At 43.1% G+C, this 11,887-nt stretch overlaps 1 protein-coding gene across 1 annotated transcript in view; it reads right to left on the bottom strand.

Annotated features, from left to right (window-relative positions):
* Positions 1 to 544: 544 nt before the first annotated feature.
* Positions 545 to 11,887, bottom strand: part of GCLC (glutamate-cysteine ligase catalytic subunit) — a 38,445-nt gene continuing 27,102 nt past the window's right edge. The window contains 10 exon segments of the mRNA XM_024766243.1: positions 545 to 2,155; positions 3,221 to 3,329; positions 3,331 to 3,446; positions 3,523 to 3,604; positions 8,062 to 8,166; positions 8,464 to 8,556; positions 9,036 to 9,148; positions 9,552 to 9,690; positions 10,776 to 10,892; positions 11,365 to 11,439. Coding sequence (XP_024622011.1) covers positions 1,944 to 2,155; positions 3,221 to 3,329; positions 3,331 to 3,446; positions 3,523 to 3,604; positions 8,062 to 8,166; positions 8,464 to 8,556; positions 9,036 to 9,148; positions 9,552 to 9,690; positions 10,776 to 10,892; positions 11,365 to 11,439 — 1,161 coding nt within the window. The 3' untranslated portion in view covers positions 545 to 1,943.

The raw sequence follows: 11,887 nt of genomic DNA, 5'->3' as shown, positions 1-11,887 counted from the left end.
GCAGGAACGTGGGCCCCCATGTCAGGCCCACAGAGCCAGAGGTGCACTTCAGTAAGACACATGTATGCAGGTTAGTTTGACAATGACCCTGCCCTAGGATCGTTCAGATAAAAGTAGACAAGCAGATGAAGCTGAGAAAAGTGGGTGGACAAGATGAACTAGGGGTTGGGGGTAGGAGAGGGATGTGAGTCCAAAGACATGGGTTGGAAACAGTTCTCTGCAGGGCCCGCTGAGCCAGTCTGAGCGGGACAGCACCCCAGTGCGCACACAGCCCGATTTACCTGTAACTCACCATGTGACCATTGACTTGGCACAGCGACAGTTTGGAGTAAAAGAAAAATTCACTTCCAGTGGTCATTTCTCCTCTCCCCACAGGGGTTGACAGCTACTAGGGAGGTGAGGCATCTGTTTTCATCACTATGAGTCTTTCTAGAAGGAGCTGAGGGTCATGATGAAGAAATTATTTCCTGGCATATCTGGGCTAATTAAAAAAAAACCACCCTCACCACCATCCGTTTAGTTGTAGGACTCACACATTCAAGAGTTTTCACAATGCCAATTTCATTCTTTTATTTCCTCATACCACAAACACTTTACTGCCTTTTTACAAACTGAATTTACACAAGCAAATTGCAAAGGAAAAACAGGTGTTCTTTAATCCTCCAAAATGCATGTATGAGATATAGCACAAACCCTAGTATCTATACACAAACAGGTTTAGCTGAAGCTTTATGGCAATTTCTTAAAATTAGCATGACAGTTTAGATATTTATGCCTGTAAAGTTTGCATAATCTACTATACATAGTTTTTTCAGAAGCAGTTTTAAGACTTTTAACTAATTGGGGGAAAAAAACTTCAACAAAAAGCTCTAACAACTCTGTGAAACTTAAATTATTTACAATTAAACATTTAGAGTCCTGATTCACAAAACTTAGCACATATCATGATTAATTTATGAGTTTCACAGAGAAGGTAAGTAGTATGTAGAATAATCCCCAGGTAAAATCTAGAATGAATGGCTTTTAGAAGAATGTCTGTAATATGCTTACTGGAAACTAGAGAAAAAGTAGCAAAACAAAAACTTCAGCAGCTGCGTTTGATTTGAAAATTTAAGTAGACAGCCGCAATCAGAATAAACAGGTGACAACAGAAGAGGTGGTGGCATTTTTGACATTACTCTTGGTATGTACAAGAAGAAAAACGATTCTCCCCTTTTTCCATAAAAAAATTACCCCCAATAATCACTACACGTGAACTCAGAGTCTTTCTCCAGAGTTGTCTTCAAACTTGATGCCAAAATTAGCAAACGTAGACAGAAAGTACTGTCAGTTCAGTGGGTTCTGTTTAGTGGGAAAAGCTTGGGACAGGGTTACCGAGGGGTTAGCTATTCCAATTACAAAAGAATCGTCATAGATAAGGTGCCGGAAATCTAAGCTTCCCCTCAAAGCACTTTGGTGGATTCAATAGTGATTTCATGTATATGCCAAAGGAGATGACTCAAAGAAAATTAGCAGGACAAACTGTTTTCAAGGTGAAGTGATAGATTTCAGTGAATCAGGTCCAGGTAAAGTCTTTTAAAAAAACCCAAAAATTTATAGTAAACATTTTAAACTCTGGAATGCAGATATGGTATAGTTATCAGTAAGTTACATTTACAAAACCGTTTCCACAGTAGTTGCTCCAGAGTCAGAACTGAAAAATGTACAAGCCAGCTCACAAATGACTTTAGATACAGTGTTATTAAAATACATTGTTAATCATAAAAATACTTTACTATGTACATGTACACTGTATAAACTCTAGATTGGCCTAAACCCACTTCTGCCGAGCAGCTCAAGAAACAGTGCAGTGCTATTATCTGGTCCTCACACCATGCACACGGGCTGATCCTGCGGTCAGTCCTTCACTAACACGGTGAAGCATTTCTCCTTCTGCAGGATGTCTAGTTGGAAGAGTCAGTTTTACTTCCACTGTACTTTACTTTCCTAAATGCTGGCCCAAGTAACTCTGGGCATTCACATAATTCATTTGCGATTTGGTTACACTTTAAAAGAAGGCTATAGTTCATCTCGTCAGTTATTACACTGTCTTGCTTGTAGTCTGGATGGTTTGCGATGAACTCCCTCATCCATCTGGCAACTGTCATTAATTCTCCTGAAAAAAAAAAAATTTTTTTTTTTAACAACTTAATGGTAGTGGTTTTTTTTTTTTGTTTGTTTGGTCTTTTTCTTTTGTAAGTTGACATTTATTGGCCCACATAATACAATCCTGAAGAAGAATCAGTGTGGTCTTCTGGTGTAGCCACATGGCAGGGGCCAGGAACGAGCTGTATTACATGGCTGTAATGTTTGAAGAATTCCTCCTGGGGAAGGGTTTCATGTTGTAGGCAGGCAGTGAGAACACACACATCCCACTGCTATGGGACCTGTTAGATGCCACCCACATGGTGATGCTGTCGGCTCTAAGACACGGGAGCCAATGTGTGTGGACTAGAGCCCGAGTTCTCCCATCTGGCCAAGTCCTGCCCATGCCGGTGTCAAGAGACTGCCCTGGGACAGGAAGGCCCCCGAGTTCCCCAGAGCCATCTGATCAAAGAGGCGGAGAGAATAATGAGAAGTAGATGCATGAAGACAGAAACTGGCAGATACAGCGTTTGGGGGGTGGGGTATATCCTTTGTGGGTCTGGAAATTTTACAGAAGCCTCGAGCAAAATACAGATGCCACTGCTACTCTCCTCTTAGTCACGGCTGACAGCTCCCCACTCACCATGATCTCAAAGCTGAGAAAGTGGGGTTCCAGGGCACCCCTGTAGGGAGGCAGGCTGGACGGCCACCGTCTTAGCTGTGCTATTAGTTAACCTGAGGACTGGCTTAGACTCACTGTGCAAAGAGCCCAGGGTGCCTCACGACACACAGAGTCAGGCATAAATGTCGAACAGGCAATCCAGATACTGTATTTCGTTGCCTAAGAGGCCATCGGCTTAAAGATGCAGCGTTATTGTATGAACCAGTAAGAAAAAAAGCACTGCTAATCAAACTGTGACTGTCAAAGATTACAAGGTGCATCCAACCGCTGAGATGGTACAACGTGGGAAAGTTCATTGATTTGGGATACCGTATACTTTAATAAAAGACTGCTTTAAAAACTGAATATTGTAAGATTGTGAGGTTCTGCCTACGTTAAAAGATTTTTAAAAAAGCAAAGTGCAGAATGCCATACCGGATGCTCTCTTCTTAATCAGCTTCAGGTAGTTCAGAATACTGCATCTGGTGTCCACGTCCACCTCCATGTTTTCCAAGTAAGAGTTCAGGTGGTCGGGGTAGCCGGGGCGCGGGCCCTACCTTGCCGTTGATGATGGTGTCGATGGTCATGAGTGCGTACTCCTCGGCTGCTGGCTCGATGCTGCCCGTGGTCTTGCTGCGGCCGTCCACCATGGCGTTGCCACCTGCCAGAGGGGCGCAGAGGGTGTTAGCGGCCCGTGTGGCCTACAGGGACCCCAAAAATGCAAGAGAAGGCAGTACCTTTGCAAATATCTTTTCTGAAATAAAACAATCCCTGCAGGACGGCATCTCGCTTCTGTGCTACTTTCATGTTCTCATCAACCTGAAGGAGGAAAACCAACGCAGCCAAGTGAGAACGTTGCCAAAGTCAGGGCACTCCCGCTCCGGCGCATTTGGGGGCTGTGGTGCCTCGCTCACCTCGCGGTCTGGACCCATCTGGGAAGAAGCCTCCCACAGCCAGCGCTTGCTGGTGGCCAGATAAGACTTTGCACTGTCATGTGGGGCTGTGTCCCTCAACCCCAGACTGCTGGGATGTGCTTTTTAATAACAATGGGGCAATTCTAAGAGAAGCTTACCTTAAAAATCAATGCGAAACTTACACTCATGTAGGCTGCCCACATCTCGAGGTCCCTTGAGACACCCTGGGATGAATCTATGGCATTGGGAGGTCAGGGGGCTGGTCCCTCCTCACAGCCCAGACTCACGCTCCTGCCTCTCCTGCCACCTGGAGTTGAGGGTTGTGCCCTCCCCACCTCTGGGGCTTTGCTGCCTCATAGGCGGGCTGTGGGATCTGGAATAAGGTGACCCCTCCCAGGGTAGGTCACCGATGCTGCCTGCCCACCTGCGGCTCTGCTGTGCCCACTCCCTCAGGAGACCCCAACCCCTATTTGTGAATTCTCCATTTCTCCAATGACTTTTTAAGACCCTCAAAGTAGAGCTTTTAAAACTTTTTAGTAGTAGTCCCTTATTTCTATAATGAAATCTTAGGGGACTCTCCATATACAAAACAGACACAAGTCAGAGGTCATGTTGAAGAGGGATAGTAAGTACAGAGTCTGATTACTTAGCTTTGCCCCCTCACACTGATCAATTCCTATCATTATTCTGTTTGTTTTAAGGCACATATGACCTTCGGATTAATCTAGATACAGGAACATATTCAAGCAATCTAAAATTCTCTCATGGCTAGGAACATCTGGCTTCATTTCTAATAACGTTTGTATTTTTCTTAGTCTTGACAAAAACTCACAAAGATCATCAGTTTTAATTTCTGCTTTTATGAATTCCTTTTAAAAAGCTGTAATTTTACTACAGCTCTTTAGATTCTTATTTAATTACTTAGGTTTATTTTTAATATTTCTGTTTATAGTACTTAAAGCTGTGGTTTTCCCTTAGAAATTATCTTTGCTGGCATCATTTTCCTAAACAATCTATAATTCTAGTTTTTTAAAAAAAATTTTATTGAAGTATAGTTGATTTACAATATTGTGTTAATTTGAGCTGTACAGCAGTGACTTCCTTATACACATATGTATTCTTTTCCGTTCTAGTTTATCCCAGGATACTGAATATAGTTCCCTGTGCTGTACAGTAGGACCTCGTTGTTTACCCATTCTATATATACTAGTTTGCATCTATAATTCTAGTTTTGACTTCATCTAGAAGCTACTAGGAAAACGATTTAAAATTTCCAATAGTTAAATGTTTCCTGAACATTTTCTTGTTCAACTTTGGTGGGAATGTATCCTATATGGTGTCTACTTCCAAGAAGTGAAAATTTTCCTTAATTAATTTTTGTTATTCTTCCTCAGGGTGTTTAAAAAAGGTGTGCCATGGTGTAAGATTTGTGATCAGGGGACACAACCAAGCTTATTAACTGTGTCATTTAATTCCCCTGTGGCCTTTCTCATCCTTTGATCATATGGCCTGTCAGTTACTGAGTAACACGCCAGAAACTCTGCTAAGTGACTTACTCCACGAACCCCACATGGCCTTACGACAGCCCACGTGTCTCTGTTCTACGCCTGCGAACTGGGGCACTGAGAGGACAACTAACTTGTCCAGGTGAAAAAGATAGTAAGTAGTGCAAGTGATTTATGAATTGAGTGCTCACCTGGAAGCCGCATCTTACCCACCGTACTACAGTGCCTTTAAATTCTTCTTACGCTGCTGAGAAACGTTTGCTACACTTTATGTTAAAAAAATGAAAATGGCTCTAATGTTATCTTGAAAAGAGTATATAAAATTGTTTCCTGTATCTCATTTAAGACCTTCTCACATTTTGTCTGTTAAGACTTTGCCCTTCCTGAATTGTTAAAAGGTCATATGGAGCTCTTTACTGTCAACATCTGTCCTTGTTTTAAGTATATCTTATGCAAACAACATGTACCATTACATTGCTATTTTATATCACCCGTTTTAGCTTTTGAATAGGAGAATTTAGTCTATTCAAATTTGTTTTCATCTTATTTTACCACTGTATGTTCTCTGGACCATAATGTCTTATCACGCCCATGGCCCCAGACCCACTTTTGTGGCACCAGGAAGCTTTGCTTTTTTCCCACCTCTTTGGCTAGGAGATTAGAGGCGACAAATCCTATTTCTATACTATTAGTGGTCTTTCTTACTTTTAGACAAGTAGTTTTGAAATTCTCTCTCCAAATGTCAAGCATTAAGAAGTATCTACCATTCCCCTCCTTCCACTATCCCCTTGCTAGGTAAGATTTCTGGCTTAATTTAGCCCTAACTTGATCTTTTTTGTTAGAATCACTTGCAATGTAAAGACTAGTTTGGCTGGCATGGTTCTAATTCTTTTTTTTTTTTTTTTTGCGGTATGCGGGCCTCTCACTGTTGTGGCCTCTCCCGTTGCGGAGCACAAGCTCCGGACGCGCAGGCCCAGCGGCCATGGCTCATGGGTCCAGCCGCTCCACGGCATGTGGGATCTTCCCGGACCGGGACACGAACCCATGTCCCTTGCATCGGCAGGTGGACTCTCAACCACTGCGCCACCAGGGAAGCCCGGTTCTAATTCTTTACCCTTCGGATTCTGTAGACCTCTCGCCATCTCTTCTAGCGTTTAATGTTGTAGATGAGAAATGATATCAATTGATTTTCTTCTCCCTCTTGGCCGGAAGTTTAGGTATCCTAATTTCCTCTCCTGTCTGGACAACTGATCTTCTCTTTGAGATTCAGAAATTCCTAGACTTGGGTTCTTCTTTGAATAATTCTGTCTCATCCTCAGTGGACTCTCACTCAGGGGAAATTCTATTTCTTTATTTTCTTTATTGTATCTCACATCTCTTTTGTATAGACTGTTCTCTTCTTCTAAATTTTGATACAAACCCTGAACTTTCCAGAGAAATCCTCTCATCCTTTTTCCCATAATCTGTTTCTTTGCCATCCTGCTGGGATGAATCTCAGTTTGGTTCCCCTAAATCACAGACTTTGATCTTCAACCACACCTGCTTACTGGTAAGCATACTGAGTGTGGCTACCACGTCCCTTGTTTCTGAGAACTCTTACTTTCCAAATGTTCTTTGGTCCACAGGGGTTTATTTAAGATGTGACCTTTCTCTAGAATTTCTTCGAGGGCACTAATGAGAATTTATTTTAAAATTCTTTCCAGTTTCTAAATTAACTGTGTTTTGGGACTTCCCTGGCGGTCCAGGGGTTAAGACTCTGGACTTCCACTGCAGGGGGTGCGGGTTTGATCCCTGGTCAGGCAAGTAAGATCCCACATGCTACACGGCAAAAAAAAAAAAAAATTAACTGTATTTCACTGAGGATAATATACTCTGCAGGCCCATGGGCTCTTCGCTTTAGAAGTTTTCAATTTTATACTGACTTTCAGACATCTATATCTGACCGCAGAACAATGTGGGTCCACCTATATGAGGATTTTTCCAGCAGTAAATATCTACAGTATTCCATGATCTGCTGCTGGTTGAATTCTCAGATACGGAGGAACTGACTAAGAGTTACACGCATGTCAAGTGTATTTCATAAACTGGCAGCTCACGTGAACCCTCCTTACGTGCGTTCATCTCCCCAGTGGCTGTACCACATTCAGGTGTGTGTGTGTGTGTGTGTGTGTGTGTGTGTGTGTGTGTGTGTGTTGGGACAGGGCAGCTCTGCTTCTCTTCCCTCCAGCCCTGAGCCCTGGCAGACCCTCACTCCGCCCGGCAGCCTTTCCCAGCCACTCTCTGTGCCAAGAGACCCACCAGCCAGGAACCAAAGGTCTCTATACTCACTTGGCTACTGACCCGCGGCCCCCAGCCTTGCTGCCTCACAGCCTGGAACTGTTCCAAGGCTCTGCCGGGAAACTGCTTCCAGAAAGCTCCTTCTTGGTTTTTGTTGGGCTGAGGCTGATTCAGATTTGTTTTTCCAGTACTGCAGCGCCAACTATGTTCTCCAGAAACCTCTCCAGTTTGGTTCCATTCCCTGCACTACCGAAGTTACGCGCCTCTCCATCCTGAGTCTAATATCGTGATCGGCCTGGGACTGGACAGGACGAAACCCATTTGTGGGAATCCCTCCCGCCATCATCTTGAGTCAAAAGCCTCTAGAAACTAGAGATTGTTCAAATGCAACCCTAAATGTCTTCCAAATGGGCTGAATAAGGAGCTACTATTAACAATTTTTTCCATGAGTCTCCACCAAAACGGTACCAAAATCTATAGCATAAACTTAGGTTTAAAAAAAAAAAAAAAAAAAAATACATAAATGAGCAATGGATGATAACCTACAGACACCCAGCCCTACACTGAAACTCGTCCTTACCTTTGACAGCGGGATGAGAAAGTCCAGTTTGTAGGAAAGGATCACCCTGGTGAGCAGCACCACGAACACCACGTACGCGGAGTTCTCGAAGTCTGTCAACTGAACCTGGACACGGGGCCCGAGACATTAGGGGCCCACCGTGCAAACAGCTCCTCCCTGCGAGGCCCCTGAGGGTCATGTCTTTCCCAAACATCTCCTAACCTCCCACCTGGGTCTGGAAGCCTCTGCCCACAATCTATTCTCAGAAGCAGTCCTCCCGAGCTGCTGCACTTGCGTGTAACACGCACACACGTGATCTGTGCTGCCTTCCAAGGAACCCGAGCTTCTGACAAGGGTGCGGGTGGGTGGCAGGTGGCTGGGAACGGGTGCGTCCAAGTCGGTTCCTGCCGACGGGCTGCGTACCTCCATGGGCCGGAATTCCACTCTCCATCCAATGTCGGAGTTTGGAGGAGGAGGTTTAAATCGCATTGTCTGCCAATTTGTGGACTGAATATTCTGTATTCAAAAAGCAGAGAATAAAACCAATTTTCCAGTAAGGTATTAAGATGATCTGATATTTAATACGTGAAACAGACTGTTTACTGTCCATACCAAATACTCTTCAATTTACAAATACAAAAAGGTACAATTTAAGATTTTCGTGGAGCGTGACCTGCTAGGGAGACAAAACAGCAAGCGCTTAACGGAAGTCAGGCGACACAACAGCAGTCCTGAAAGAAGCGGTCGTGTTATTTTCCTGTGCTGCATATTTGCATTTTTCATCGCTATGAAAATAAGAGAAAATACTGAATGAAAAATCCAGAACCAGAGAGTAAGAATCATAAAATAAGGGTACTTGAACCAATTTAAAATCTTTGCTGCACTGGGTCATGGAGGTCATAGAAGGCCTCTACTGTCATCAACTCCTTGCCCCTCCAGACAACGGCCTCCACCCTGGATAGTGAAGTGAAACACCTTCAAAGCGGAGCAGATACCTCAAAATGGTCGGACTCGTTGGCATCGTCCAGGTGGATTTTCTCTTCAAACAGAGTCAGCGGGTCTCTAATGAAGAGATGAGCCACGTGCTGGGCCAGGAGATGATCGATGCCTGCAGAGAGAGGTCACACCACTCACATCAGAGCTGTTCTCTATGCCCAGAAAGACGGCAGGACAGCTAGGGAAGTCTGAAGAAAGGGCATCTAGAAGCTTAGGAAATGGCTGGGCTGTGCAGGATTTTATCCTATGGAGTGTGTTCGCTCCTTACACAACGCCCGTGGGGGCAGAGCTGTGGACCGAGGGACAGGCCTCCAAAGTCAGCTCCTTTTGCTAAAAGTCAAGATCTCACAAGTATCTGGAACTTGAAACTTTAAGAACAAGCAGCCTCATGAGAAAAGTTAAGAGACTTCACACTAAAAATAGAAGCCAGGCCAGGAGTCAGCAAAGGAATTTAAAAGGGCTTTGAAGAACTAAAGGCTAACAATCGAATCTAGACAAAAGGAACAGAGGTTCACCTTCCTGCAACAGCTGTTCATAGATTTCTTTGTGTTTCGTCAGGTCGATGTCATTATATTTCTCACCGCACTCAGATAAGTAACTGTCTATTGAATCATATCGGGACTTACTGATCCTATAGTGGTTGTTCTTCAGTGGCTAAAATTGAAAAAAATACAAATGAATGCCATATAAAATGATGTGGAAACAAACTAACGCCCCAAATAATTATATTAAAAGCCTATATACTATATATGTAATTACATAAAACTGTCCAAGCTGAACACGAGATCCCGAAAAAAAGCTAGTTAATCCTGAAAAGTATTAGAAAAATTGTATTAAAAAAAAATCTGGAGACAATTTAAGTAGTCTGTTTTCTGACATGACTTAAATATATATATATTTCTTTTTCTTTTTTTAAAAGTGGATCACCTTCATTCTCATTAAGATAGGAAAATGCCAATGTTGAAAGCAAAACTATAAAACTATAATGTAAAACAAAGCTATTAAAATGATTTCTGCTTTAAAGTTTATTTCTACTTAGAAAGCATGTTCAACAATTTATGAACAATTACATAAAGAGCAGAGCATCAATAGGGCAGCCCAGTCGAGAACATCAGAATCACCTGTGAGGGCTCCTTTAGTAACATGTATGTCTAGGTCCCAGTTCTGGACATACTCACTCACTGGGCTAGGGTGGGCCTGGGTACTTATTTTTAAAGATCTCTATAGGTGGTTCTGATGCACACAGTCTTGGTTGGAGAGATGCAGTTCAACATGCAAACAAGAGGCACAAACCTACCTCATTAGGCAAACCTAACCCTCTGTAACAGGCCAAAGAACCCGACAACAGATTACACTTTCCACAACAGAGAGCACCATAGACAAAGCACTCATGTAGCACCAAAAAGCTTTCTGGTAAAAACAGCCATCAGCACTGACTCCCAAAATATAGAAAAATTGTACTACTAATTTTAGAAGGTAAAACAAGTACTGGTTCCAACAAATGATGAAAATTAACTTGAACGCCCCCCACCCCTGCCAACCAAATCACATTTCCTACATTCTCACCCCAAACACACATTGTGGAGCCAAAGACAGGTTGATAACCTGTCAGCTTCTTCCCATGTGTGACTAACCCACTCAGGATAAAAATTTCAGGGTGACTTCAAAACTGTAAGCAGTGACAATATCCCCATTTTACCTGCTGGACTTAAAAGACTATTAAGGAAAATCACTCCCACCTCCAGTCCTCTCTCCTCCCGAGTTCTATCATCTACAGATGCAGAAATCACGCCCCAGCGACAATCAATGTCTGACACATAGCCTCGGTAAAAAGGAGACGCAGCGCTCAAAGCCATCTAAAAACAAACAGAAGTCAGCACCTGCAAGTTCAAAGTGTCATTTACATGCTGAAAAAAGCTTCATGCAGTTACCTCTGGTCTGGAAGAATCAGTTTATGCAAACCCTACAGACTTCTACTACATCTACTGCACCTGCCTTCTCATGGTGAAATACACCAGAAGTGACTCCAGTCCTTGCCTCTGATTCTTTCAAATCATCTTCTCTATACCGTGAGGACAGGCGGGATGGGAGGGGGAAAACGGCCACGCTCAAGCTCGACACGTCAACACAAAAATGCCTTACTGGCAACAGTAAACTCTACAGCTTAGACTCTTATCCATTAGCTCTAAGTCTGCATATTATTCATGTTAGTTCAGTTCTAAATGAAGTCTTAACTGGACTTAAATAGTACATGGTCAGCAAATTTTGCACGTGCAGTCTTTATTTTATACAAAGAAGTAGTTAAAATTAGGTGTGATTTCTACTTACGACAATTGGGCAGATAGTGGCCAACTGATCATAAAGGTATCTGGCCTCAGATATGCTGCAGGCTTGGAACGTTACCTGTTTAAGAATCCCAAGTTATTAAACAACAACACAAAATCAGTACCATCCTCCACAAGGAGCCAAGTCTGAGAAGGAAGGTGGTTGGTCATGGCATGTGATGGTCATTCAGTTGATGACAACATTGAACACAGGAGTTTTAAGACCTGTCTCGGATGAATTTTGCTAGAAAATGGCTTTAATCATGTTCACATCCACTATAAATAACCATGTTCCAAAGTTAAGTAAGATTAAGAAGTCAGGAAAGAGAAATAAGACCTAGATTAACAATGAAGTTCAGCCAGGCGTTTCCTCTTCCACTGACTTATTTCCTTCTACAGCTGCCCATCCACATCTGTGGGCTTGTATACATTTTGGTACAAAAGGGGGATCTGGAGATGCGAAGGATGGGTTTCAGAGTTCACTGGTGGCACAGTGGGGGATAGCTCGGAAGGGGGCAGGACTGGAG

This window comes from Neophocaena asiaeorientalis, unplaced genomic scaffold (assembly GCF_003031525.2).
Source record: "Neophocaena asiaeorientalis asiaeorientalis breed wild unplaced genomic scaffold, Neophocaena_asiaeorientalis_V1.1 scaffold46, whole genome shotgun sequence".
Lineage (NCBI taxonomy): Eukaryota > Metazoa > Chordata > Mammalia > Artiodactyla > Phocoenidae > Neophocaena > Neophocaena asiaeorientalis.
Note: the sequence above shows the minus strand (reverse complement) of the source record. Positions and strands in the feature narration are given on the sequence as shown.